The sequence below is a fragment of the Ochotona princeps genome, chromosome 16 (genome assembly GCF_030435755.1).
Source record: "Ochotona princeps isolate mOchPri1 chromosome 16, mOchPri1.hap1, whole genome shotgun sequence".
Taxonomy (NCBI): domain Eukaryota; kingdom Metazoa; phylum Chordata; class Mammalia; order Lagomorpha; family Ochotonidae; genus Ochotona; species Ochotona princeps.
The window spans coordinates 53,967,807-53,995,496 of record NC_080847.1 but is presented as its reverse complement, the minus strand read 5'-3'; the positions used below and the strand labels follow the sequence as shown (position 1 = coordinate 53,995,496).

At 57.6% G+C, this 27,690-nt stretch overlaps 1 protein-coding gene across 2 annotated transcripts; it reads left to right on the top strand.

The window, feature by feature from the left end:
• On the top strand, window positions 1–25,012 carry ZNF541 (zinc finger protein 541). Of its 2 annotated transcripts, none has more exons than XM_058674201.1 (16): window positions 1–134; window positions 1,152–1,280; window positions 6,597–6,989; window positions 9,284–9,527; window positions 11,595–13,389; window positions 14,469–14,527; window positions 14,783–14,942; window positions 16,130–16,451; window positions 17,467–17,530; window positions 17,915–18,057; window positions 18,371–18,474; window positions 19,309–19,384; window positions 19,704–19,792; window positions 24,268–24,408; window positions 24,499–24,680; window positions 24,790–25,012. In XM_058674201.1, exons 3-16 carry the CDS (start codon window positions 6,683–6,685, stop codon window positions 24,956–24,958), a joined length of 3,855 nt encoding a protein of 1,284 aa, XP_058530184.1. In that variant the 5' UTR covers window positions 1–134; window positions 1,152–1,280; window positions 6,597–6,682; the 3' UTR covers window positions 24,959–25,012. The 2 variants fall into 2 exon arrangements, with proteins under 2 accessions (XP_058530184.1, XP_058530182.1); XM_058674199.1 differs by lacking the exon at window positions 1–134 and adding an exon at window positions 170–313.
• Window positions 25,013–27,690: the final 2,678 nt, after the last annotated feature.

The following is a 27,690-nucleotide window of genomic DNA, read 5'->3' as shown; positions in this document are numbered from 1 at the left end:
GGCCAGCGGCCGGCTCCGGGGGCGGCGGCGGCTGCGCGTGCGCGCCGGGCGGCCGGGCGGCTCGGGGACGCTGGGAGCCCCGCGAGGCCCGAGGCGCGAGGCGCGAGGCCCGGCGCGCGAGCCCCCGGGGGCGGGTAAAACCCGGTTGCTGCTGCCCCTGCCCCCTCCCCGTCCTTCCTACCCCCCTGTTCCTGCCCCTTCCTCGTATTTCACCCCCGTCCTCCTCTTAGAGTCTCATCCGTGCCTACATTCCCTTTTTTGGGGGGGCGGAGGAGCGGCCCATCTCCTGGTCGAAGGGCGCGCAGCAGGCGTGGTGGGCACCCCTTACCCCACGTCACGCACGCAACTTCTGCACCCCAACAGCTCCCGGCCCCGCTGCACCCCCGCAGTGCCTCGTCTCTTGGAGGAGCCTCCTCGGGGGCCCCCAGGCCCACTGCACCCCCTTTTCCTTCCTTCCCCGCCCCCGAGGCCCCAACTGCCCCCTCGCAGGCCCCCCAGCTCGCGCGCGGGCCTTACCCGACTCCGCACTTTCTGCACCGCGGCCTTGCATTCGCGTTTCCCCTTCCAGGCCCCTTTTGCTGAAAAACTCCTTCCTCCTCAGCAGCCCCCTTGTAGGGGGACACAGATTGGTCTCTTTCTAGAATTTTAAGAGCAAAACCAAAGCTCTCTTCGGGTTTCCTTTGGTACCGCCCCTCTCCCTCCTTTCTTCGTCCCTCTCCCCCAAAATGTAGTTTATCCTAGATTAATAACCCTCTTCCTGTAGGATTACATTTTAGCAAACCTTATTTTTTCCCCATCCTTTGGAATGTCTTTCCGAAGATTGATCCAACGCTAACCTGACTGCTTCCCCATAAAAAATTTTTTTCCCATCCAAAACAAAAAAAAATTTCCATTTCCTCTTCTGTTCTACCCCAATTTGGCTTCTCCCAGCAAAACTAAGTCCCTTCTCTCTGGGGGAACAATAAGGCAAGAGAAAACCGTTTCCTTTGTCCTACACTGCTTTCTCCCTGTCCCTCCCCTGTCAATCCAGTCTAGTATTGCTTGCGTTCTTCCTCTGGGGATTGAGGCTCTCCTCCAGGCTCCCCACCTATAACCTTGTTTCTTTAGGGAACAGCTTCTGACTGCCCCTACTTTCTGCCTCGTGTTTTTAGGGCAGTAGAAATTGGAGGCGTGTCTAGCAATGACCATCCGGCCTTGCAGAGGAAGTAGCCAGTGATCTGTCACCTGAAGCCTGCAGGGCCAACCTGGGCCCCGCTGTGGTGGGGAGATTGCCTCTTCCGGTGAGTTTCCTTCCATGGCGCTTGGGCAAAAGCACCTGCTTGGTCGCAGGAATTGCTTCCTCGCTCACCCAAGGCTTTGTAACTTGTAACCCAAGGCAGACCATATAGCTTGCAGCTTTGCAAAGTCAGATCCAAAAAAAGAGTGTTGATCCTGCAAGTTGAGCCCTGCAGGAATGCATACATAGGTAAGATTGGTTATATCTCATTCTCCATGTCTGTTGTACCAGTCGGGTACGAACAAGGATGCCCAAGTAAAGCGTGCTGCTAGGATGCTAATAGGTTTTGTGGTATTGGCCAGACTTAATTTTTTTTTTTGAAAAGACAGAAAGCTATGGGAAAATTTTCTAATTTTTTATTTTAGTTGTTGTTTGTACTTTAAACCTCCCCCCCCCTTTTTTTAAGATTTACTTTATTTTTACTGGAAAGTTAGATTTACATAGAGAAGGAAAGACAGAGAGGAAGATCCTCCATCCACTGATTCACTCCTCCAGTGGCCACATCAGCTGGAGCTGAGCTGATCCGAAGCCAGGAGCCAGGAACTTCCTCTAGGTCTGCCATGCAGGTGCAGGGTCCCAAGGCTTTGGGCCGTCCTCGACTGCTTTTCCAGGCCACAAGCAGGGAGCTGGATGGGATGCGGCTCACTTGGGGAGTGAATCATCGAACGGAAGATCTTCCTCTCTGTCTCTCCTCCTCTCTGTATATCCAGCTTTCCAATAAAAATGAATAAATCTTTAAAAAAAATAAATCTTTTAAAGTTTTATTTGTTTTTATTAGAAATGCAAATACCAGGTGGACTTGCAGACGGTTTCCCCAAGTAATACCGCAGTGAACATTAGATACCTCATGTGTTAGGGTTTATTTATGCGGTTGAGAACCATACCCCAAGTTACCTTCCCATAGGTTGTAGCGTTTTAGATAAATAACCTCTTCATCCTCCTCCCCTCACCAGCTGTGGAATGACAGGCCTTTTGTTTTAGAAGATGAAGAAGGAAAATAAAACACCTAAAATAGCTTTAGATCCCTGGTGTGGAGTTAAATTGTTTTTTAAGTACTGAAAAGGCATGAATGTTCATAAACTAAGGTGTAAACTCCCTTACAGTGATAAAGCCAAAATCAGTTTGCAAATTCAGTGCAAAGCAGCCTGATCAACAAGCTAGGAGTACACATCTAGGGTCCAGCATCATGGCTTAATTGACTAATCCTCCCCTTGCAAGTGCCAGGATCCCAAATGGGTGCTGGTTTGTGTCCCGGCTGCTCCACTTCCCATCCAGCTCCCTGCTTGTGGCCTGGGAAAGCAGCAGAGGACGGCCAAAAGCCTTGGGATCCTCACTCATGTGGGAGACTTGAAAGAGGCTCCTGGCTTCAGATCAGCTTAAGTCTGGCTGTTGTGACTGGCCATTTGGGAGTGAACCAGCAGATGGGAGATTTTTCTCTCTGTCTCTCCTTCTCTCCGTAAATCTGATCTGCCTTTCCAATAAAAATAAGTAAAGCTTAAAATAAAAAAAGAAAAGAAAACATGAAATTCTAAAATTCCTAGACATATTCTAACACCCTTGGGGATGTCTGCCAGGTTGCAGGGGACCACAAATTGAACTCCGTGTGGACTAGTAGGGAGCGCTTGTCAAGTTCAGTATTGGCTCCGGGTGATGGAGCAATTCCAACGCGTGGCCCTTGGACTTGGGGCTTGCTCTCCTGAGCTGCGAGAACCGCGGGAGCAGGAGGTGCAGTGGGTGATTGCCTCCGCAGCCCCATCCCGCACCCTTGGTGTTCTCTGATTTAGTTGGGGTGGGGCACTGCACAGTTTCGTCTCAAGGGAGCCAGTGCTGTGCAGAGTGAAACAGGTGCTTCAGAGCCAGAATATGTGAGCTTTAAGATCAGGTTCAATCACCTGTTAGGACCAAGACCTCAGACAAGTCATTTGCACTTCTAGCATGTTGGTTAGGCTGCTTTGCACTGAATTTGCAAATTAATTTTGGCTTAATAGCTGTAGGAGAGTTCACACCTTGGTGTATCAGCACACGTGCTGTTTCAGTATTTACAAAACAATTTAACTTCACACCAGGGATCTGAAGCTATTTCAGGTGTTTTATTTTTCTTCTTCTTCTTTTTTTTTTTAAATAAAAGCCTGTCATTCCATGGCTGGGGAGGGGAGGGGAAAAGGGGTTATTCTTATAAAATAGAAAGCTGGATTGAAAGCAGAGGTGGGGGCCCAGGGCAGACATGTAGCATTTCATTCGAAATGGACGGATGTCTGAATGAACTATAGTTTTCGTTTCTTGGCATGCTTTGGAACATTTTGGAAAAGCTGTTAGTCAGATGCCTCTAGGAATCACATCTCTTCCCATACTCTTAGAGCTGCGTGTGGCTTTGTTGTGAATTGTAGTTTTTGGTTTGTTTAGTGACTTTGTTAAATTCATTTCTTCTTCTTTTTTCACTTGGAAAGGCAGACAGAGTGAGGGAGAAAATGAGAGGTGTTGCAGCCACTGGTTCACTCCCCAAATGGCCACTGTTATTGGAGTTGGCTAGGTCTGAATCCAGCAGTGAGAAGCATCTTCTGGGTCTCCCCTAGGGGTTCTGGGGCCCTTGCTGCTTTCCCAGGAGCATCAGCAGGAAGCTGGATCAGGCGTGGAGCAGCCAGGGCTGAAACTGGCATTGATACGTGATGTCAACAGCACAGCGCCAGCATCTTTGTAAATGCGTTTTGTGAGGACTATATTGTTTGCTTGTGTGTTGTCATGTCCTGTTCTGTTACTGTAGTGATGAGCTAGTGACTCAGAGCTATTCTTAAATGCTTGGAGCCAAAAAAACAGCATAGCAACCTTTGCAGATTGTGTGAGCTAGAGCATGCTAGGCCCTGCCTTAACCTTCACTTCCTGCCTGCACAGAGTAGAGGTCAGCCAGAGGTGAGAGCTTAGAGCCTGCGGAGGTGTTTTCTGAGCACATCATCTTCCAGAGTCCCAAGACATGTGAAGCTTCTTTTCTTAAAGTTACGCCAGCGTGCCCTGTGCTGTGTGATCCTGTGGGTTCCAACCAGCGTACAGTGTCACGTACCCAACAGTACGGCATTGCGTTCAGTTCCCACTCCATCTCTCACCCCCACTTCACACTCCAAATCCTGGCAACCCTCCTTTCGATGCTGCTCTGGTTTCTTTCTAGAACCTCATGTGGTTGGAATGATACAACATGCAGTGTGTGCCTGCCGGCTTCTCTGCACTTGGGCTTCTTGCCTGTGTATCTGTGGCCTGACATCTCTGAGTAATGCTGTGTTGTGTAGGCAGATGTGCCTCGGTGTGTTCATTCAGTCACCCATTGAGGGGGACTGCCAGCTTGCTCAGTTATAAACAAAGCTGCAAAGAGCATCTGATCACAGCAGGCTTGTAGGCGTAGATGTTCACCTCCATAGCGTCCGTGACTAGGAGAGTGATCGCTGCATGGCAGGTGGGTTGTGAGGCGCTGCAGGAAACTGCCAGTGGGGAGCCTTCCCAGGGCCCTTAGTCCCAAAGCACCTGCCGCCCCAGCGTCCCCCTCCTCTCCTCCTGGCAGTTATTTGCCCCACGGTGTGTCTCTTGTTCCCAGCAATGGCAGCTCTCCACAGAGCTCACCTCCCACCAGGTTTCTGTAACTAAAAAAAAAAAAAGATTTATTGATTGGTTTGGAAGAAAGAGAGAGGGAGAGCTTCCATTTACTGGTTCACTCCCCAGATGGCTGCAACAGTTAAGTCTGGGCCAGGCCAAAGTTGGGAACCTGCAACTCCGTGCAGCTCTCCCATGGAGGGGTGGCAGAGGCCCAAGAATTTGGGCCATCACCTGCTGCTTAGCAAGGCATTGGATCAGAAGTGGAGCAGCCAGGACTTGAACTGGCAGTTATTGTGAGGGATGCCAGCATCACAGGCATCAGCTTAGCACGCTGCATAGTGATACCAGCTCCTGTTACCTCTTCCTTGATACAGTTTGGTTGCCCTAAGACTGACATGTTTCTGAAGTTTTGAGGAAGTTGATTTTCTCTTCTGCAGTGGGAGGGTGGATTTTAGAATTACTGATTCAATATTTTTGCTTCTTACAGGTCTTTAAAGGTATTCAGTTTCTTCTCAAGCCAGTCTGGGTCATTTGTATCGTCCTAGGGATTTGCCCACTTTTGTCTAAGTAACCTGACTTGTTGTACCTGGTTTTTTTTTTTTTAAGATTTATTTTATTTTTATTGGAAAGGCAGATATACAGAAAGGAGGAGAGACGGAGAGGAAGATCTTCCATCCAATGGTTCACTCCCCAAGTGACCACAATGGCTGGTGCTGAGCCAATCCAAAGGCAGGAGCCAGGAGCTCTTCCGGGTCTCCCACGCTGATGTAGGGTCCCAAGGCTTTGGGCCGTCCTCAACTGCTTTCCCAGGCCACAAGCAGGGAGCTGGATGGGAAGCAGGGCAGCTGGGATTAGAACCGGCGCCCATATTGGATTGCAGGGCGAGAATTTTAACCACTGCGCTATCGCGCTGGGCCCTTTTGTACCTGTTTTAATAACTGATCATTGAAGTTAATGTTTCTAAGTTATTTAACTTGTTAACAAATTATCTATATACCATTGTTCCTGGTGCTCCTTTGTCACCTGTTTCAGCGTGTAAGTCCTGAGTGATGTCCCTCTCCTCTTTCATTCCTGTGTTTAGTGATTTGAGTGTCTTTTCTATTTCTTTGCTTTCCCCTCTAGTATTTTAAACCAAATCCTGTTTAGAATTGGAAGGATGAATTATGCTAGTTTGGGTGTCACATGGTTTATATTTTTCTCCTCCTGAAGTTACACATGGATTCCTGGATTGATGTCTTTCATGCTGTAGTCTTCCAAATTCAGGTTGCATTGTGTACTGTCCGTGCCTCTCCAGTGGGCCAGTCACCTGCTGGTGCTGTGTGCCCTGGCAGTGGGCCACACAGCGCTGGGCTCTGTGTAGGCGTCACCTTTTCTCCCAGGGCAACTTGAGCTTGCATTCTGCCTTAGAGTTTTCTTGGTGTTGCTGGCACTGCTGTGTTTGACTTTGTGCTTTAACCTTGGCTGTGCATTAGGAATGATTTTGTGTTGTGTTTCTGTGTGCTTACAGCTGGACACAGTGGTCAGCTTAGGCCTGCAGTGGTTGCCATCATCCTGTCATCTATGCACTAGGATGGAATTTGTGTAGTTGACAGAGGGGCAGTGAGGACTTGTGGAGCTCTGGTCACATGGCTATGGGGGGCACGAGCAGACCCACAGAGGGTCTGTTGGAATCCCCAGGCTGCTTTGCCCAACGCGCTGTGTTGCCACCTTGTGATTTGGAACCCTTCTTGTTCACTTTCAGGAATCGGCCGCCATCCAGGGCCCTCTTCTGCCAGCGACTTACTACTCCAGAGAGTAGCTCCTGCCAAGACCTGGCACGGGCCAGCCATGGAGCAGTACAGCCTCGGAGACGAGGGTGCCCTTCCGTCCGAAATGCCCCTCCCGTCTTTTTCTGAAAGCCAGGGACTCAACTGCAACGATACCCTCAACCGGGACCTGGGTCCCGACACGAGGGACCTGCTCTACCCTGGCCTGGGCGGCCTGGACCTGGACCCCAGCCTCCCAGCGCCCGATGCTCCCAACGAGGCACTGGAGGACAACTTGGATGCCCTGTCACTGTACTCAGGGAAGGAAAGCGACTCTGGGAAGCTGCTAGAGGAGTCTGTGGACCCTGAGGCTCAGGCGGCCCTGCAAGGTGAGGCAGCCTCCCAGCCCTCAGGCAGCCGGTGGGTGGGGCACTTGGCAGAGCTGCCGCCAGGGGGACGCTGGTTCTGCACATCCACGGCAATGTAGCGCTCTCTCACCCTTTCTTCCCTCCCTCCCCTCCCCTCCCCTCCTCTCTCCTCCTCTCTCCTCCTCTATTCTCCCCTCCGCTCTCCCCCTCCCCTCCCCTCCCCTCCTTTCCCCTCCCCTCCTCTCCCCTCCCCTCCCCTCCCCTCCTCTCCCCTCCTCTCCCCTCCTCTCCCCTCCTCTCCCCTCCTCTCCCCTCCCCTCCCCTCCCCTCCCCTCCTCTCCCCTCCCCTCCTCTCCCCTCCCCTCCCCTCCTCTCCCCTCCCCTCCCCTCCTCTCCCCTCCTCTCCCCTCTTCCCTCCTCTCTTCTCTTGTCTTCTTTTTGTACTTGAGCATTGCCCCCGCCTTCCTAGTAAGGGATGCAGAGTGCCCATCCCCGGGACTGACACTGAGGGTTGTGGCTGTCCAAGGACGTGCTCGTCACCTCTTTCGGCAGGCCGCAGGTCTAGCACCCACCCCACCCCAACGCACTGGGCTCCCGGGCGGCCTAGGCTCCGCACTGCACTCACCGTCTCCTCTCTGCCCCTGCAGAGGAGCGGCTGTAGGAACCCCATGCTGTCATTCTGCTGTTCCCAAATACTTTTATGTTTAAGTTCAGACAGGCCCTCAGTCTGAGTTCTCAGCCCCTCTCCTCTGCCGGTGAGGAGCAGAGAGCTCTGAAATCATCAGGCATGCGGGTTAACTCACACTAGTTCCCATGGGGCCAAAGTCACTCTTTGGCTTCGAGGCTTTCCGTGGCCAGTGGCTTTGATGGGTTGAGTGAGGTGGAGTGGACAGACACATGTAATCACCTCACATACCCGGCCTGGCCCTAGAACAGCAGCAGACAGTCCCATGCATTGGGATAAGCAGCTCAAGAGATCTTCTGAAGGACTTGCTAGAATGAGAAGCTTCTGAGGCTCCCTGACTGCACACCATACACCAGATACGCCACTTTACAGTTGTGACGGCCAAGTGTAAAATCCTAGAGTGTAGAGAAAGGGGGTCAGGGTTTGAAGTGGGGCCCAAGAAGCTGTCTGTCAGTTGCTGGCAGTGTGCTATGCTAGGAGGAGAAGGTTGGCTTCCCACAGGCTCCCACAGGCTCTGTGTGCCCCCTGGCAGTGACGTCACTGCTCCCAAGGGCTCTGTGTGCCCCACGGCAGTGACGTCACTAAGCCTTCTGGCTCTTGCGGGCGGACTTTCTTATCCTAGAGGCAGAATGGGACTGCACCACCAAACAACGAATCTCAACTCTTTACCCTTCTCTAGCTAAAATTCAAGGCTGTGTAAGTGCATAGGCTTATGTCAGTCTTTTAACTTTGAGAAAGTAGTATGTTTGTGCTAAAGCTTAGGAAATCTGATAATCAGCCAAAAAAAAGATCCCTTCCCTGACTGTTGGGATGCATGGGAGTAGTGTTGCCATGAGGGCACACAGTGTGACGGTGCTCACGTGTGCAGAACCCAGCGTGGGTGTGGCCCCTGCGAAGGAAGGCCACACACCACATCCAACAACACAGCGTCGGACTGTGTTCCTGGCAGACTGGCAGAGTGGTTCTGACACGGCATTTCACACGCTGAGTTTCCTTTTGGCTGCTTTCTCGGAGTGTGTGCATCAGAGCAGGCCACCCTGGCGGAGCCCTGCAGCAGGTTGGAGCCCCAAAGACCCCACCCTTCCTGGGCCTGAGGCTCCAGCCACCGGGTCTTCGCTGTCCGGGGTGGTTTATACAAACATGGTTTTCTGCGCATTTTAAGGCAGCTTGGCAGGGCCAAGGCCTTCCCAGCTTCCTTCCCCCAAGGAGGCCCAGCTTCTCCTCATTGGAGCTGTTGGGACTAGCTGACGCCATGTCATGGGAAGGAGAGGAAGGCCCAGCAAGTGAAGGGATAAGGCCAAGGCCGACGACAGAGCTTGAGTCAGAGTCCAAGGTCTATCCTGGACCCTTTGCACTGTAGCACAACCCTGTGTGTGGCCCATGTGAGGTGTGGGGCACCTTGGAACATGTCACCAGGCAAAGCTGTACTGGGCAGCTGTCTGGCTTGATCATGCCCCCTCGCAGCACTTCAGCCTGCCACATTCCTATACTTGTCCCTGTGGCTGGGCCCAGTGCCATGGCTGCAGTCGGAGTCTTGGCTGGCCCTCCCAAGGCTGCCTGGTTCTGGGTATCAGCAGGACCCACTGGCCGACTTGTGCATCTCTAACCTGTGCTTCCTCCCTTCACGCAGACCTGGGTCTAGGCACATTCAAGGGGCCGAAGGAGCCTGACAAGGGAGCGCGGGCCGCCTCCACGAGCGCACGGAAAGGCAAGCGGCAGCACAGCTCGCCCCAGACCCCGCTGCTGGACTGCAGCCTGTGTGGGAAGGTGTTCAGCAGCGCCAGCTCCCTGAGCAAACACTACCTGACACACAGCCAGGAGAGGAAGCACGTCTGCAGGATCTGTAGCAAGGCCTTCAAGCGGCAGGACCACCTGTACGGGAGACCCCAGCCGTCACCTGCCCCAGCCTGGACGGGAGGGGGGCCTGACTCAGGCCTGGACCACCTGTACGGGAGACCCCAGCCGTCACCTGCCCCAGCCCGGACGGGGGGGGGGGGGCCTGACTCAGGCCTGGACCACCTGTACGGGAGACCCCAGCCGTCACCTGCCCCAGCCTGGACGGGAGGGGGGCCTGACTCAGGCCTGGACCACCTGTACGGGAGACCCCAGCCGTCACCTGCCCCAGCCTGGACGGGAGGGGGGCCTGACTCAGGCCTGGACCACCTGTACGGGAGACCCCAGCCGTCACCTGCCCCAGCCTGGACGGGAGGGGGGCCTGACTCAAGACTGGACCACCTGTACGGGAGACCCCAGCCGTCACCTGCCCCAGCCTGGACGGGAGGGGGGCCTGACTCAGGCCTGGACCACCTGTATGGGGGACCTGGCCCAGCCTTGGGCGGGGTTTCGGGGGGTCTGACTCACCCAGTGAGGACCCCCCTGCAGCTCCTGGCCAACGGGAGCCCTCGGGCTCAACCTGCAGAAGGGCGCACTCCCCAGGGCACCACGTCCTGCAGTGGATCTGCACCCCAGTCCCTGGTGGGGCCTGGGGGCCCCGTGGTGTGCCCAGGAGCAGTGGGGAGCAGGGATGGGACAGGGCAGGGCAAGTCTGAGGACAACAGCCCTTGTTTTTGTCTTTTGTCTCTTGTTTATACAATTTTTTCCCTTAAAGACTTTTTAAAAAAGAAGTCTTGATTATAAAAAGAAAGCCCGACCTGAGAAGGCAGAGCGCAGCGCCCTTCATTCTCACTGCCTGTGAGGGAGGGGCGAGGGCTGGGGGGACCTCACTGCCACAGCAAGCCTGGCTTGCTGGCTGGCTTTCTCTCTCTCTCTCTCTCTCTCTCTCTCTCTCTCTCTCTCTCTCTCTCGGAAGATAGAATGACATAGAGGGAGAGAGAGCTCTTCCATCCACTGGTTTGCTCCCTAAATGGCCACAACAGTCAGAGCTGTCAGGCCAAAGCCAGGCCGAGGAACTCTGTCTGGGTCTCCCACCCAGGTGGCGGGGTCCAAGTTCTCGGGCTGTGTTCTGCTGCCTTCACAGGTGCACTGCTAGGGGGCTAGACTGGAAGCAGAGCCGCCAGTGCACCGCAGTGGGGTACGAGGTGCTGCCATCACAGGCAGCGGCCAGCCCCTGGAGTCCAGCCCCAGCTGCCATCTTTGTTTTCATCTTCTCACCTACTCCAGGGAGGCAGACATTTGCTCCCGGCACAGGTCGGAAGCGGACAGCTCCAGACACTGGGTCGGCTGAGTCCTTCTCCCGAGCTCCCTCAGAGGGAAGCTGGGGGCTGAGCTTGAGCGGGGCTGTGCTATTTCTAAGCCCCAGCCCATGAGTCCCCTCGGCAGTGAGCCCCCTTCACAAGGCTTTGTAAGGTGTCTGTGCAGATGTAGCCAGACTATTGTGTGGGCACGCCTTGGTGTTTGCTGTGATCGGGTGCCTGATGGGCAGCAGGGCAGCTGACTTCTCAGCTGGGGAGCTCCCAGGGAGCGGCCTGCACAGGGGATTCCCAGGTCAGGTGCAGACTCTGAGCAGAAAGGTGGCAGCCTAGGTCCTGCCCTCAGCAATGCTTGATGGGCTGTCTGCAAAGAGAAATGCCGGTATGATGACATAGCAGGCAGAGTCTCCATCTGCAGTGCCAGCATCCCACAGGGGCACTGGGTTTGTGCCCCAGCGGCTCTATTTTCCATCCAGCTCCCTGTCTATGGCCTAGAAGAGCAGTGGAGGATGGTCCAAGTCTTTAAGACCCTGCATCTGCGTGGGAGACCGAAAGACGTTCCACGTGGGAGGTTCCCTGCGTGGCTGTTCAGTTTGCTGCTGTGTGTTGCATGGGTTTCACCCAACCTGTTACACCTCAGCAGTGCCCAGTGGAGAGGACAGCTGGTGCTCGTGGATGTCCTCAAAGGGCTCACCTCCTCGCAGGTGGCCTGGTCACGCAGGGGCTGCTCGGGATCTTTCCCCGGGGGTCATCTGCCGCGGAGTTGACTCCCCCCCCCTTTGTGGCCTCCAGGACCGGACACATGCTCACCCACCAGAAGACCAAGCCCTTCGTGTGCATCGAGCAGGGTTGCAGCAAGAGCTACTGCGACTACCGCTCCCTGCGCCGGCACTACGAGGTCCAACACGGCCTGTGCATCCTGAAGGAAGCCCCCCCGGAGGAGGAGGCCTGTGGGGACTCCCCCCATGCCCACGAGCTGGCCCCCAGCAGCCTGCATTCCCTGGGGCCTCCAGAAGCCAGGTCGCCCAGCTCCCTCCTGCCCAACCGGGACCTCCTGCGCTGTATCGTGAGCAGCATCGTCCACCAGAAGATGCCCTCCCCCGGCCCAGCCCTGGCGGGGCCTGCAGATGGCGAAGGCAGGAGCACGGCCTGTCCCTGCCCCACCTTGGCAGCAGCCTCCGCCGTTCCAGCAGCCCTGAGCACCGAGGGTTTGGAGGAGCCTCACGCCGCCCAGAAGGAGGCAGCCGCTGAGCTGTTCGCAGCCATCCACTCCAGGGCAGCCGAGAGCAGTGGCCCTGACCCTGCTGAGACGGAGCCCCCGCCGCCTCAGCTGCTGTCCACCCCGGAGGACTGGCCCGAAGGCGGGGCCCTGCCTGCCCGCCTGCCTCTCTTCAGGAGCCAGACGGTCCCAGCTGGCTCCCAGCCCTCAGGCCACAACTTCCAATGGCTCCGCAACCTGCCTGGCTGCCCCAAGAGCAAGGGTAGCAATGTGTTTATGGTCCACAAGCCGCCTGCCCTGCCAGCCCACGAGGGCTGCGAGTCTGGCCAGGCTGGCCCCGGGCCTAGCGGTGCCTCCCCCTCGGCAGAACCCCTGGTCGGCCCAGGGACTGGCTTCGAGGATATGCCGCCCTTCTCTTCCACACTCATGGAGGCCCCAGGGGACCCCCAGTATGCAGGAGGCGGAGACGACTCCTGGACCTCCAAGAAGAGCAAGTTCGACTGTGACGCCCGGGAACCCAGCCCCCAGGATGCCCAGAGACCCAGCGGGCTCCCCGCGGATGCCACGCCGCTCTTCCAGCAGCTCTTCCTCAAGTCACAGGAGTCCCTGGTGAGCCACGAGCAGGTGCAGGTGCTGCAGATGATCACCAAGTCCCAGCGGATCTTCTCCCACGCCCAGGTGGCGGCCGCTTCCTCTCAGCTGCCCAGGCCTGAGGGCAAGCAGGCCACCCTCAAGCCCTGGCCTCAGCAGCCTCTGCCACCAGCGTCATCCACTGACTCTGTCCACACTGGGCCCAGAAACCCTGAACCGGAGGGATCCCCGGCCCGCAGGAGGAAAGCCACCATACCTGCGGGCCCCAGGGAGGCCTCCCCAGGCAGCTCCAGGCGAGACACCAAGGGAGGGTCCAAAGTGGCTGCTGCGGCAGCGGCCCTCACATCACCGGCCCTGGACCCATGCGGGAAACCAGACATCTCTTCCCTGGCCAAGCAGCTGCGGTCATCAAAAGGCGCCTTGGACCTGGGGGATATCTTTCCCTCCACAGGCCCCCGGCAGAGCCAGTTAGTGGGGGATGAGCCACCGGGAGCCCAGCTGCCCGGGAAACAGGCCCTGGCCGAGAACAGCACGGCTCAGGGGGCCGCCAAAGGTGAGAAGGGCCCGGCCTGCTCCCGGGGTGGAGGCTACCGGCTCTTCTCGGGGAACCCCAGGGCACAGCGGTTCTCCGGCTTCCGCAAAGAGAAGGTGAAGATGGACATGTGCTGCACGGCGTCGCCCAGCCAGGTGGCCATGGCGTCCTTCTCGTCAGCTGGGCCCCCGGCAGAGCCGCCGCGGGATGCCAAGTCCAAGCTGACCATACTCAACAGGATCCAGGTACCCGAGCCAGGCCGCCTGCCCGGCGTAGCAGACTGGTGGGCGCGGGGGAGTCTGAGCAGGTCCTGGTGGTGCTGGTGTTGTCACTTGGTCCCAGTGAGTTCCTGGGGTGACTGTCACACGGGAGAACATCAAGTTCAGAGAGGGTGAGGACACTGCAGAGCTGTCCCCGGCCCCGTGTATCACCTGCCGTCTCGTGGACAGGGAGCGCAGTGTCCCCGTGGCTGCCAGCATGCTTTCCCCTCAGCCAGAGCTGCCGTTCTCGTACACAGCGCTGTGATGCAGATACCGTGGAGAGCTCCACTTGGGAGCACGTGGTCTGGAGGCCTGCAGGGTGTCCGGAGGTGGTGCGGCCATCACCGCTGTTTGCCAGAGAGCTTCATCACCCACCTACCCCTGGCCCCCCGGTCCTCCCCCACCCTGTTTCCATGGTTGGCCTATTCTGCATGTTTCCCACAATCCCTGGTGCCACACTCCTGCCCCCAGGTTCCCTGAGCTGAGGTGACCCTCGTGACCTCGACGTATGCTTAGGAGTTTATCGAGGGTGTGGGTGTAAGGGTGCGCTCTTTGCGCCTGGGGAGATGCCAAGGCCTCGTGGTTGCCCTTGGCCCTCTGTCTGTAGAAGTTCCCAGCTGCCCCGGCCTGCACGCTGGCATCCTGGGCTGGCAGCCACCTAGGGTGGTGGAGCTGCCCCCGCAGTTTGGATTGCATTCCTCTGATGGTGACTCCTTGCGTGGAGCCACTACTCCAAGTCCTAGACAGCTCTTCCATCCGTTCTGGTCAGGCTCAGGGGTTCCTGGATTCTGCGTGCAAGCCCCCCGACAGCCGTGGGGTGGCCATCACTCCGTCTTGTTTCCTGGGCTTTCTTGGCAGCACAGGAACATGCCTCTGGCGGCCCAGAAGTTTTCAGTGTTGTGCAGTTTGTCTGTGTCTTTGCTTTTGCTCTGGTGGCCTATGCAAAGGGTCGCCATGTGAGTCACGCCAGGGCTGTCCTTGGATGTCCTGTAAGCTCCTGTCGCTCGGGCTCTCCCCAAGCTCCTCATGTCCACTGCGCCGCTTGAGGTTGTGTTCCTCTGCAGGGTGGAAACACCTACAGGACACCCCATCCCCTGAGGGACGAGAACGCACCAGGTGCATGGTAGGTGCACAGCCCCTCCCCAAGGCACCCTACGGGGGCCAGAACCGACCCTGGAGACGGGGACAGGGCCTTCCGTCTCCAGGGTCAGCAGGATTTGGATACCATGCTTGTTAGTTTATCCAGGCCTGCAGTGGGTTGGAGTTAACATCCCCAAAACCAAAGCCCAGGGGGCTGGTGGCTGGAGGAGAGGGGAGGTTAGGAGGAGGGCAAGCTCCGCCCCACCTGCATCCTCCACCCTCCTGCCTGTCCTCCCAGCAGCCAGCAGAACGGGGCTGCTGCCGACTGGACCGAGCCCAGGAGCACATTCATCTGCAAGAACTGCAGCCAGATGTTCTACACCGAGAAAGGGCTCAACAGCCACATGTGTTTCCACAGTGACCAGTGGCCCTCGCCCCGGGGCAAGCAGGAGCAGCAGGTGAGGGGTGGGTGGAGCGTGTGCCAGGGGCCGAGGGTGGCAGCTAGGTGTCCTGTGTCTCAGGTTGGTTGGGGTGCTGTCCTGGGACTGCAGCATCAGGTCCGTGGGCAGCTAACAGGTGCCCAGCCCTGACCTCAGCCCCCTCCCCACCAGGGAACCTGTTGTGTCCCGGGGCAACTCTTCCGGTTCAGCTGTTGGGCCACCAGGGCAGGCCCTGAAGCCCAATGGGCTGGACTGCTCCCCCAGGAGGGGCGACCCCTCAGAAGGGCAGCAGGGTCATAGCCTCCGTGGTGATCCCCAGGCAGGTCCTGCAGCCAAGCCCTGGGGAGCTTGGCCAAGGGATGCTTGGGCATCAGCTGCTCCCTTCTGCTGGAGCCATGGGAAAAACCTAAACCCAGCACCCTGGCAAGTGTGTTCACGTTCACTTTGCCATGCCACGGCTGCTGAGCCCTTGTGCAGGGCTTTGTACTGGGCCAGCTGGGAACACATCACTGACCCAGACACTCTGGCTGCCAGTCCCAGGCCTGTCCTTGGCAGTGACAGTCCAGAGTGGATAGGGCTGGTGGCACATAAGGTCTAGAGGGGCTCCAAGGGGCTCCTGGCCCAGCCTGTGAAATCAGGGAGGGCTTCCTAGAGGAGGCATGATCAGCCCTGAGCCCTGGGAGGATGAGGAAGAGTATGGCTGCCAGAGTATGCTGACCTAGGGTGAAAGGGCTGTGAATGGTAGCCATGCCTAGTGTGGGCTGGCCTCTGCAGAGAAGGTGCCAGAGTCAGGGCCGGTGCGTGGCCCCAGGAACCCTGTCGAGTCAGTGGCTGGGTCCCATCCCCAGGCCCTCAGGTGCTGCTCTCCTTGGAGGGAAGTCGTTTCCCGCCTGGTCTCCTGCTGCGCTCCCTGCGAGCCCCATTCTGTCAGTACTGGTCACTGCAGCCCATGCTGCCCTCCCATGCTCAGATCCCCAGTCCAGGGACTCCTGGGGCTTTAGCCCTGGACTGGCATTGTGCCTGGCATCTTGGGTTTGGCTTGGGTGAGTTGCTCCAAGCAGTGTTGCCCCCTTCTCCAAGGCCTTGGGTGTGGCCATGCTGGGCACATGTGTCCTCCCTCTGTGCCCCCTTACCAACCTGAGGAGTGACTGCTGTAGTAGCTGGGCCTCGGCTGACCGTTTGTGGTTCCTGAACCCCTTCTCCAGGTACCAGAGAGAGATGAGGAGGAGAGGGACAGCAAGGAGGGCAGCCAGCACCGGAAGCGCAGGAAGCGGCCCCCGGCCAAGGTGTTGCCCATCCCTCCCCTGCCCTCGGCCTCCCGGGAGCCGAGCCCCGGGGGCCCCCAGAGCTGCCTGCGTTCCCCGCTGTTCCTGGTGGACCGCCTGCTGAAGGGCCTGTTCCAGGGTTCGCCCTACACGCCACCACCCATGCTCAGCCCCATCCGGGAGGGCTCAGGGCTCTACTTCAACAAGCTCTGCTCCGTGACGGCACAGGCCGGGCCCAGCCTGCTCATCAGCTCCGCGCTGGGTGAGCGTGCCCCCTGCCCAGGGCTCACAGCCCTGCATGGACCCCTGCTGCTTACCTTTGAAGCACCTTACCGGCCTGTGGGTTCCCTGCCACTTGGGAGTACCCCCAAGCTACAGGGCCAGCAGCCTTGTTGGTGCTCAGCATGCTGTAGGCAGAGAGAACACAGGGAGTGCCAGCCTGATCCTGCTCCTGCCTGCTGCCTCCCCTCCTGTCCACCTTTCTTCACGCCCTTGCTGAGCTGTAACTCACACGGCACACAAACCGCTGGTTTCAAGTGTAGAGTGCAGCGGGCGTTGGGTACAGTGGTCCGGGTGCCCCTTGGGGGGCCAGCATCCCACATTGGAGGGCTAGGGTTCCAGTCCTGACTCCACTGCCAGTCCTCGCTCCCTGTTGCCGCACTCCCCGGGGGGCAGTGAGGATGGTTCAAGCATCCGGGTCCCTGCCACCTGTGTGATGAAGTTCCCAGCTTCTGGTTTTGGTCTGACCTAGTTCTAGCTATTCCAGGCATTTGGGAAGGAACTAGTGGGTGACAGATTTCTCTCTGTTTCTCTTTCTCTCTCCCCTTTCCAATAAAAGAAAGAAAGAATTCTTATACAAACAAATAAAATATACAGTGTTTGGGCACAAGCTGATGCCCTTCCTCAGCAGTAATGGTAGAACCTTCTCACTGTGTCCCGCTAAAGCCTGCACCTCCCGAAGTCACCACCTCCCCCCACATCCCTCTCCTTCCCACCAGCCCTGGACAGCCACGCGTCTGCAGGCTGGCCTACCTCAGGCACATCCTGGAGCTGCAGCCCTGCCACCTGCGACTTTGGTGCTGTGTGTTCCACCATAGCAGGTGCCAGTGCTCAGTCCTGGGTTGGCTGACTGTGCCCCTGGCACGTAGGGCCAAATGTTCATTTGCTCATCTGCTCATGGGCATTTACCTGGCTTGCCACATCCCCTCCTCCAGAGTCTGCACCCACCCACGTGAGCTGCAGATCTCTAGGGTCACTCTCTACCGTGTGTTTTCTAGATCAAGTGGACAGCTCTTTGGGCATCTGTGTGGTGAAGGATGACTCTAAGATCAGCATTGAACCGTGAGTTGGAACAGACCTAGAACCTGGGGGTGCCTGCCATGCACGCCCGTGGCATCCTGCGAGAGGCGCCGGGTCCTGTGTGTGTGTGTGGAGGAGCCCTCCTCCCTGCTTCTCTAGCCGGCCGGGCACCGCTGGCTGCAGGGGCCACATGCCTGGGAGCCAGGGCTTAAGGTGGAGTCAGTGGTGGCTCAGGGGCAACTCGGTCGGGCATGGCCTTCCCTGTCCTGCACCCAGAGCGACGCCCTGGGCCAGAGAGCCCACATCCACGCCCGCCCGTCAGGAGCTGTGTGCTGGATGTGGTGGGGCCGCGACGGGGCTCCCTCTGTCCCGCTGTCTGCCCAGCCAGCCACGTGTGGGTGACTCAGGTGTCTGCTCTGCTTTCAGACACATCAACATAGGGAGCCGGTTTCAGGCCGAGATCCCGGAGCTGCAGGACAGGTCACTGGCTGGAGTTGATGAGCACGTGGCCTCTCTGGTCTGGAAGCCCTGGGGAGACATGACGACCAACCCGGAGACACAGGACAGAGGTGGCCGGGGCCTGGGCCGGGTTTCCGGGGCCCTGCCTCCTGCCACCTGCAACGGGTTCTCCTCCCCCCTCCCAACCTGACCAAGCCGCAGTGTCCTTGGGGCCAGGGGCAGGGATGGAGGCCGGCCCTCAGTGCGCTGCTGCGCCTCCCACCCTGTGTCTGCCCGCTTGGCTGGAGGCCCAGAGCAGGTATCTCTGCCCTCCGCCTGCCCTGGGTCAGTGTGTGAGGTAACCCCGGGGCTCTGCAGTGTGCTACCCAGGAAGGCCCTGCTTACCCGCTCACTACCCTGTGTCTCTCTTACTGGGCCCTGCAGTGACCGAGCTCTGCAACGTGGCCTGCTCCAGTGTGATGCCAGGAGGCGGCACCAACCTGGAGCTGGCGCTACACTGCCTGCATGAGGCTCAGGGCAGCATCCAGGTGAGGCCCGGGCTCCTGGCTGCTGGGTGCTGAAGGTGTCACATGTCTTCTCTGAGTGCTCTGAGTGCTCCTGGGGCCTGCTATGACCGGAGACAGGCTGGGCCATTACCTCTGGCAGCTGGGCAGGAGCCAGGGCAGCAGCTTCCCCACAGGATCTCAGCATGTAGGGTGGGTGCCCAACAGAGCCAGCTCTGCCCGTGTGCATCTGAGTTGCGGTTCCAAGGCCATGCACTTGCTGCAGCCTGCTCCAGGCGCCCTGATCAGCTTTTTGAGCATGGATGACTCTGGGTGGGGACAAGCGGGTCACAGACCAGGGAGTCCCGTGTGGCCTGGCTTTGTGCTGCGGGCCTTGGGCGGGGTGCTGGGCACTTGCCAGGCTTCTGCAGTGTGGCAGCCCCAGGTGGGACCAGCTCGGGATCTGTGCTTGGCTTAAGGCCGTCTACAGTCTGGGATTCTCTACACTTTGGGAAGCAGGGGCCTGGTGACCCCTTTCCTGCGGCGTGGCTGGGGAGGGAGCCAAGGCCCCCGCTGCCCTGGGCCTCCCGCTTCAGGGGTCTCAGCAAGTTGTCTGCTGATGACAAGTACCACGGGGAAAGCACAGCAGGGACGCTAGGCCAGGGTCGCCTCCAAATGCAGGTGCCCACAGGGTGGACACCCACCATGAGGCGGGCGGGCCTGGCTGCCACGGGGAGGAAGGTTGCTGAAGACGGCCATGACAACCACGCTCTGTGGCGGCCCGCGGGGGACATGACCTACGGGGTGGCTGTTTTCCAGAAGGAGCTCTCCACCTGCCGTCTCTGCCTCTGGGAGTGGCTGTGATCCCTCTCGTTCCAGGTTGCTCTGGAGACCCTCCTCCTCAGAGGACCCCAGAAGCCCAGGACTCACCCTCTCGCCGACTACCGCTACACAGGTGACAGGAGGAGGGTGGCTGGGGCAGGCGGGGCCGGCCGAGACCCCGTGAGCGTGTTGGAGCCCTGGCGGCCCGGCTCTCCCGTGGTGGTCTCCTCAGCTCCTTCCGGGCCACACAGCTCACATCTGAGCAACGGCAGCCACGAAGGGGATCCCGATGGCGGGGGGTGGCCTCAGGATCTGCAGTTGAGCCCACCACTCACTAGGGTCAGGCTCACCTGCCCCGGGGGGTGATGGCAGCCTGAGGCCTGTGGGGTCTGGGAGTGTGGGCGCAGCCAGCACGGGGCAGCGGGGCCAGAGGCGGTGGTGCTCTCCCACAGGGTCGGACGTCTGGAGCCCCATCGAGAAGAGGCTCTTCAAGAAGGCCTTCTGTGCACACAAGAAGGACTTCTACCTGATACACAAGACGGTAAGGCCAGCGCGGCACTGCACACAGGGCCTCCCCTGCAGGCAGCCAGGCGAGCCAAGCATTGTGCAGGGCTCCTGGCTGCTGCAGCCTCCAGCAGGAGTGACAGGGCCGAGGGCGGGGCTTGTGGTGCACCCGCCTCCCCTGCAGGCACCAATACAAGCCCCCCACCCCCCCGCCGCCCCCCCCACCCCCGCTGTCCTCGGTCCACTCCCTGCACACAGCTGGGAAGGCAGCACATGGCAGACCCGGGTGGGGTCTCGGCCTCCTGACCTTGGCCTGGCCCAGCCCTGGCCACTGAGGCTATTTGGGGTGTGAACCGGCAGATGGAAGATCGCTCTCTCCCCCGCCCTTCCACCTCTCTCTGTCTCTCCTTCCATTCCTCCCTCCCTGTTTCTTTCTGCCTCTCAAATTATTTAAAAAATAAGCACTGCAATGCATCTCATACCCCAAGCGAGGTCCCCATTGCCTCTCCTGACCATCCTCATCCTCGGTAAGGAGCACTGCTGATCCTGGTGCCCACGGGCACTGTAGTATTGTGTTTTTTTAAGATTTATTTATTTTTATTGGAAAGGCGGATATACACAGAGAGGAGGAGATACAGAGAGGAAGATCTTTCATCCAATGGTTCACTCCCCAGGCGGCCGCAACGGCTGGAGCTGAGCCTATGCGAAGCCAGGGGTCAGAAGCTCTTCCGGGTCTCCCACGTCAGTGCAGGGTCCCAAGGCTTTGGGCCGTCCTCCACTGCTTTCCCAGGCCACAAGCAGGGAGCTGGATGGGAAGTGGGCCATCAGGATTAGAACCGTCGCCCATATGGGATCCCAGCGCATGCAAGGTGATTACTTTAAGCGCTATGCTATCACGCTGGGCCCGGCTCTGTAGGTTTTACACAATGCATGTACACATATGTACCCACACATGCACACATGTGCACACACAAACCCCTGCCTGCACATCACATGTGTACAGGCACATGTGGAAGGGATGAGCCATCTCGCATGGTGGCACCTGCTGCCTCTTAGTTTGCACTTTTGAAAGCTTTGATGTGCACAAACTAGCACAGAATCACGGCACCAGGTGTAGTAAGTGTTGACACAGACCATCAGCATGGTCACGATAAAGAGCATATCCGTCACCCCTCAGGCTACTTCTTGTCCCCCACTGATCCGCACCCCGCCACTTCCTGGCCCCAGCCGCCAGCCCGAGCACTCTGCCTCACCGTCAGGGTATCTGCATTGCCTGGGATCTCACAGGGATGGACTCACCAGGCTGTGTGGCTCCGCACGCACAGCTTCTTCCTGGCAGGCTGGCCAGGTACCAGGTGGACCACTCCCTCGCTCACCCGTGACCAAGCAGCTTCCAGGCTGGGGTGGTCACGCAGCTGTGTCAGACACAGTGTTCAGGGCCCTGTATGGCACGTGCTTTGCTTCCTTGGCTGGGGAGGCAGCAATAGGATGGTACCTCGTTAACTTCTTGGAAGGCGGAGTGAAAGGAGAAATGTACTTGGCACAAAACCCTTTGAGGTTCCATGTGTGGTTTTTCGTAGCATTCGCTTTCCAGGGACTCCCTGCAGAACCCACGTTCCTTGGGGTGGATGGACAGGCTGCCACATGGTGGGCCAGGCACAGGCTTCTCCCAGTCCCCCTAGCAACGCAGTCGGCTCCGCAGTGCTGGCCTGCCTAAAGGGTGTGTGTCCGCAGCTCAGTGTGTTCCCCTGGTGACCGCTGACACCACGTGTCCATCCAGCTGTGATGTCATTTCTGGTCAGGGGTGCTGGCAGTTCTTTCACGGGGCTGTCCATGGGAGTGCTCGTATCTTTGTCATTGACTTGGAGACCTTTTCTGGGGACACAGGCCCTTTAACTGACAGTACTTTCTCCTAATCAGCAGCTTTTAAGGCTGTTAATACGTTCTGAAGAAAGAAAGGTCTGATTGCAAAGGAGTCCAGTTTACTCATTTGTCTTCTACGGGTCATGCTTCTAAAATCTCTCCTGAACAGCCTAAAAGGGGTGCTGGGCTGCGTCCTGGCCCAGGGTGAACTCGGGGTGCTGCAGGCTCCTCGTATATGCCACTGCATCCTCCACAGGGACAGTCGTGCCATCTACACACGAGCATGAGTTTGTTCCTCCTGGGTCATGACGGCATTTATGGACGGTTTATGGAAACCCCAGTGCAGTGTGGACAGGAAATGGTGACTTGGAAGGGGAAGCCATCCAGCCTTGCCCTGTGCCTGCCATCCTCACTGTGGCCATGTGGAAGCTGTGTATCCCATTGAAGAAGTTCCTTCCGGGTTGCCAGAAGTTGGCATCAGGTGTTGGGTTATAACACAGCTCTACTGAGATGTTCACGTGACTGTGTTAGGACCCTGGAGTGAACTACATTGAGTTGAACCAATATTACGCTTCTGAATGAGGTCCACTTGAGATTTGTGGGTTGTCCTGCTTGCATATTCCTGGATTCTTTTGGTTAAGGTTCCATTGGGAATTCCCATGTTCCTGAGGGATGTTGGTCTGTAGTATTCTTTCCTCATAATGCTTTGCTGGAGTGATGTTGACCTCGTGGATTCAGCTGGAAAGTTGTCCACATCTTTTTAGGAGGTTTGTTTATGGCTAGTTTTATTCCTTAAATATTTTGTAGAGAAGCCATCTGGGCCTGGAGTTCTGTTTGTGGGAAGTGTTTTTTTTTTTTTTTTAAAGATCATTTATTTGAAAGAGAGAGGGAGACAGAATGAAGAGATCTTCCGTTAACCGGTTGCCTCCCTAAATGGTTGCAGCAGTCGGGGTTGAGCCAGGCCAAAGCCAGGAGCCTGGAACCTCATCCAGGTGCCTCATGTTGGTGGAAGGGGATCTCTTGTTTTCCCTGAGTGGGAAGTAGAGCAGCTGGGACTTAGATTGGCGCTCATATGAGGTGCTGGCCTTGCACATGACAGCTTAACCCACTGTGCTATAGTGCTGGCGCACATGGCAAGGCTCTGAACTGTAATGTCGATTTCCACAACAGACACAGCTATTCAGTTGGCCATGTGTTTTTGAGTTAGAGTGAATAAAGAATTTGTATATTGGTAAAATTCCTATTTGAAAGACAAGAGTTGCTGAGAGAGTGAGTTCTTTCATCTGCTGGCTCATTCTCCAAACAGCCACAATGGGCTATGGGTGCTGGCACTGCAGGCAGCAGCTTCCGCCCCTTGCAGCCTTGGCGTCCTTTCCTGCCTGCGGTGTTGGCTCTCGCTCACCTGTCCTGTTCACCTGCCTCTTTGCATGTTTGTTCGCTCGCCCAGTGCTGGGCGTGTTCACTGCACACATGCTTCTGCTTGGCACTGGGCCAGCCAGGGTCACAGGGAAACATTGGGTTTCTTTGGGAATTCCTCCTTTTAACTGGGGCCCTGCTCACTTCCACCCATGCACCACACACTGCCAGGTTTCCTTATGGGCAGAGTTGGCACCTTCCCCCGTGGGCTCTGCTGAGAGGCCCTCTCCCGTGGGCCCGGTCCTGGAATGCAAGGTGGATGAGGGTGGATGAGGGTGGCGGATTTCCAGCCTTGTGCTGTGGGATTGTGCTGGCTGCTACTGGATCCTGACTGGGCTCTCGTCTAGGGGCACCGGACACCTGCTGCCTGCCACCCGTGCTGTGCTGTTTCAGACCTGGCCTGAGCACCTAGCGGCTGCACTTGGGCACACGCAGAGCTGGGTCGGCCTGCTGTACAGCAGCCAACTGTCCGATCGCCTGGGAATTCTCCTGACCCTGAGCAGTTAGCGTTAGCCGTCTCCGTGGTTTTTTTTTGTTTCTGTAGCAGTTTGTGACATTTTGAATGTGCTTGAGGAGCAATGTTACATGGAGAGAGACAGTAAGACATCTTCCATCTGCTGGTTCGCACCCGACATGCCCACAACAGCCAGGACTGAGCCAGGCTGGAGCCAGGAGCCTAGTGCTCCATCAGGGTCTCCCACGTACCTTGCGGGCCCCAGGACATGAGCCATCCATCCCTGCTGCCTCCCGGGGCATGTTACCAGGAAGCTGGATCCAAAGCAGAGTGGGTCGGGCAAGAACGGGCGCAAGTCTGGTACAGTGTGTGGGGTACAGACGTGCAGAGCTGGGCTCCCCCTCCGCACACAACACTGCCCCAGGGATTATCCTAAGGGGGTCCTTTTGCAGTGGAGGGAAGAATGAATGGCCAGGCCTTGGCTCAAGCCCTACAGAGTGAAAGCCTGCCGGCTGTGGCCCTGCCCACCACTGTGATGGCTGTGCCACTTCACTGGGCCAGGCCACTCTGCTGGTTTGTCACAGCAGGCGCTGAGGTGTGTCCTCTGCACCCCCCCCCCCCCCCCCGTGTGCCTCATCTCTCAGAAGATGTCTTGGGTGGGGCGGGGCCTAGGCTGGGGCAGGACGCTCTGTCGGTGGGGGCGAGCTGTGCTGAGCCCCTCCCATGAAGGGAGGTCAGCCTCTGCGGGGCTATCAGGGGCTCCTGTTGTCCCCTGGCAGATCCAGACCAAGTCGGTGGCACAGTGCGTGGAGTATTACTACATCTGGAAAAAAATGGTCAAGTTTGACTGCGGCCGAATGCCAGGGCTAGAGAAGCGGGCCAGGAGAGAGCCGGAGGAGGAGAGGCAGGAGGAGAAGGTAGTGTGGAGGGGACAGCAGGGACTGTAGCACAGGGGGCGGAGGGGGGTAGCCCTGACCCAACTCCCTCCTGCGGTTTCCACCTCTCTGAAGGTCACCTGCAGCCCCCGAGAGAGACCCAGTCACCGGCCAACTCCCGAGTTCAAGATCAAGACCAAGAGTTATCGGAGGGAGTCCATCCTCAACTCTAGCCCCAACGCCGGCCCCAAGCGGACGCCCGAGGCGCCTGGAAGTGTGGAGGGCCAAGGCGTTTTCCCCTGCCGGGAGTGTGAGAGGTACCCGCCCCCCCCACCAGAGAGTCCTGCCAGTGGTCCCCCCAACTGCCTGCTGTGCCCCGCCCCATGGGGCAGCTCTGACTGCCAGTCCTGTGTCCCACACCCCCAGGGTGTTCGACAAGATCAAGAGCCGGAATGCCCACATGAAGAGGCATCGCCTCCAGGACCACGTGGAGCCTGTTGTCAGGGTGAAGTGGCCAGGGAAGCCGTTCCAGCTGAAGGAGGAGGAGGAAGAGGAGGAGGAACTGGGGGCCGCCATCGGCCCCCTGCAGTGGTGACACCAGGCCAGCAGCCAGCCTGCTTGGGGGGTCTGCAGCTCCATTCTCCCCCTCCCCCCCAGACACTCCTCACCTGCCAGCACCCTCCCTGCCCCTCCACCAGGGCCGGCCCTGCCAGCAGACTTGGTGGCCGCTTAGCCAGAGCACAGTGTCGGCTACCCAGTCCCCGTGGGCAGGGCAGGAGGCACTGTTCTCATGGCTCGCAGTCTCTCCGCTTCCACCTCTGCTTCCCGAGTGGGGAGACACGGGGCAGGGAAAGTTTGGGTCTGGGTAGCTCTTCAGTCTTGCCCTGGGCCGTGGGGTCCAGTTAATGTTGTTAGAGAATGAGTGGGAGGACACCTCCCTCGACCAGCGGGGCCACTCCCGGCGGCGGGCTCTCGGCTCTCAGGATCCATCTTGCAGTGACCTGTACATTGTTCCGTGGTTTTTGTACGTGTCTCCTTGTAAATCTTATTAAATTGGGTTCATGAGCAGCTGTCCCGACTCCCCCTGCCAGCACTGGGTCTCAGCCATGTGCTGATCCAAAGGTATCAGCTGGGCCAGCTCTGGGCCTCCCTGCGAAGCAGCCCTGGACACGGTGCTCGTTCAGCTAACACTGCCACAGTGGGCACACCAGGAGGCAGAAGACAGGACACAGAGGGACAGCAGCGGCAGTGAGCAAGCCAACACGCGGAGACTTAGCGTGACTCAAGGACCCCTGGCAGCCAGCATCAGCACCTAGGCTGGGCTGGGCCTAACCTCCTGGGTCAACACCCATGTAGGCAGGTGGATGGGGAGAGCTCACCCAGACTCCTGCGGCTGCCACCTCTGAGCCCACCCTTGGAGGTGGGAAGGGACCCCCAAAGCTTATTCCTGCCCAGAGCAAGCTCCACTGGGTGACTGGCTAGAGGGTTACCAGGTGTGTTAGCTGCTCACTGCTGCTAACCACACCACCTTGACCTGCGACAAATGGCCATTCTGCTGCCAGCACTGCCTTGATGGGCACCAGCAAAAATGGGCCACGGCCATCTGGCCATGCCCCCAGCAGTATGCAGCTGCTGCCAGCAGTGGCTCGGGAAAGTTCCCAGGGCAGAACAGGGTTGGGCAAGAGTTTGTCGTGCTGCAGTGTTTGCTCACCAGGCAGACCCACTGCGGGCAAAGCTCTGGAACGGGAGACAGAACCCTGTGCTCTCATGCAGACTCGGAATCTGTGGTTTGAAAACATTCCTCCCACACATGCCCCTCAGCTTCCTCGAGTATTTTTTTTTTTAAGATTATTTATTTATTGAAAAGGCAAAATTTACAGAGAAGGAAAGACAGATCTTTTGTCCACTGGTTCACTCCCCAGGTGGCTCCATCAGCCAGAGCTGAGCCTATCCGAAGCCAGGAGCTTCTTCGGGGTCTCCCACACGGGTGCAGGGTCCCAAGGCTTTGGGTCGTCCTCAACTGCTTCCCCAGGCCACAAGCAGGGAGCCAGATGGGAAGCAGGCCCACCAAGATATGAACCAATGCCCATATGGGATCCTGGCCCTTGGAAGATGAAAATTTAAGCATTAGGCTACCATGCTGGGCCCAGTTCCCCAACTCTTGACATTGGTTTGGTGCATTTGCTGTGGTTGGAGTATGACGGACAAGGTATTATCAACCAGTCTCCTAGAAAAATAAAACAATCAAAACAAAATAGAATCCTATGCCCTTCTCTCCCAGGATTCCCCCGGAACACCATCTTTCCCTGAGTGACTCTTGTTCCCTGGGCTACTCTGGGCTGCCTCAGTTTCTCCCACAATGCTTGTTTTGACGACTTCACAATTTTTTTTGAGGACTGCAGAGAAGGCCTCAATCAGAATTCCCCCATCTTTCTCGCGATTTGACTGGGAGGTCAGGCGTCTACATGTGTAATCAAGGGTAACATACTGCCAACGTGTCTTATCGCATTGTTGCATTGGCCGTGACCTCGGGCTGTGCCCGGCCTTCGTCCTTTAACCCCATCCCACACTGTTCTTTGCTACCGGTGCTGCACCAATCACGCACTCGAGCATAGTCCTCCACATACATTATTTACATTTCTTGGGCACAGATTGTCTTTCCACCCCCATTTGTTCAGTATGTGCACTCGTTGATATCATCAGGGGTTCACACAGAGTTCGTACTTCGGATTATACCCCAATACTGCTAAGTTGTATTGCTCCGGCTCCCTCAAACACACCCTGCCGTCTATGCATGTGTGTGTGTGTAAAATACTTTGTAGTACAAGCTGCCCAGGCTCTTATTTAATTTATTGCCTAATCCTAGAACCAGCCACTTCTCTAAGGACGACGGAGAGCGGTACTAGACACCAGGTACCCCGGTACTGTCAGCAGACGCCAGGACTCTTATTTGCCTGGGCTGTCACCAAATAGCCCCAAGTACGGTTGCGCGCTAAACATGTTTTTATTTGTGGCAGGTGGATGATAACCGGCAGGTGGAGTTCCCTTAAAGAAACAGCTGCGCCTCCCCCGGCACCAGTCGGCCGGGAGAGGGCGCGAGAGAAAGTAGAACGGCTTCGTTTCCAGCACACAGGCCTCTCGGAGCGGAAAGAACCTTTGCGACTGTGGGCTCCGAGGCGGGACTAACCCCGGAGCCCCAGACATGTCAGACGCCGGCGGGTCACGTGACAGGCCCCGCCCATCTGTCCCGGCGCAAAGCTCCGCACCGCGGGGCGGGCCCGAGTAGAGAGCCGCTGCTGATTGGTGGAAGGGGAAATCCAGTGGCGG

Coding starts and splice junctions, on each gene's coding strand:
- ZNF541 (XM_058674201.1), top strand. CDS start 6,683: ATGGAGCAGTACAGCCTCGGAGACGAGGGTGCCCTTCCGTCCGAAATG. Junction 14,528..14,782: donor GAGAACGCACCAGGTGCATG/GTAGGTGCACAG, acceptor CTGTCCTCCCAG/CAGCCAGCAGAACGGGGCTG. Junction 18,475..19,308: donor AGGCTCAGGGCAGCATCCAG/GTGAGGCCCGGG, acceptor CTCTCGTTCCAG/GTTGCTCTGGAGACCCTCCT.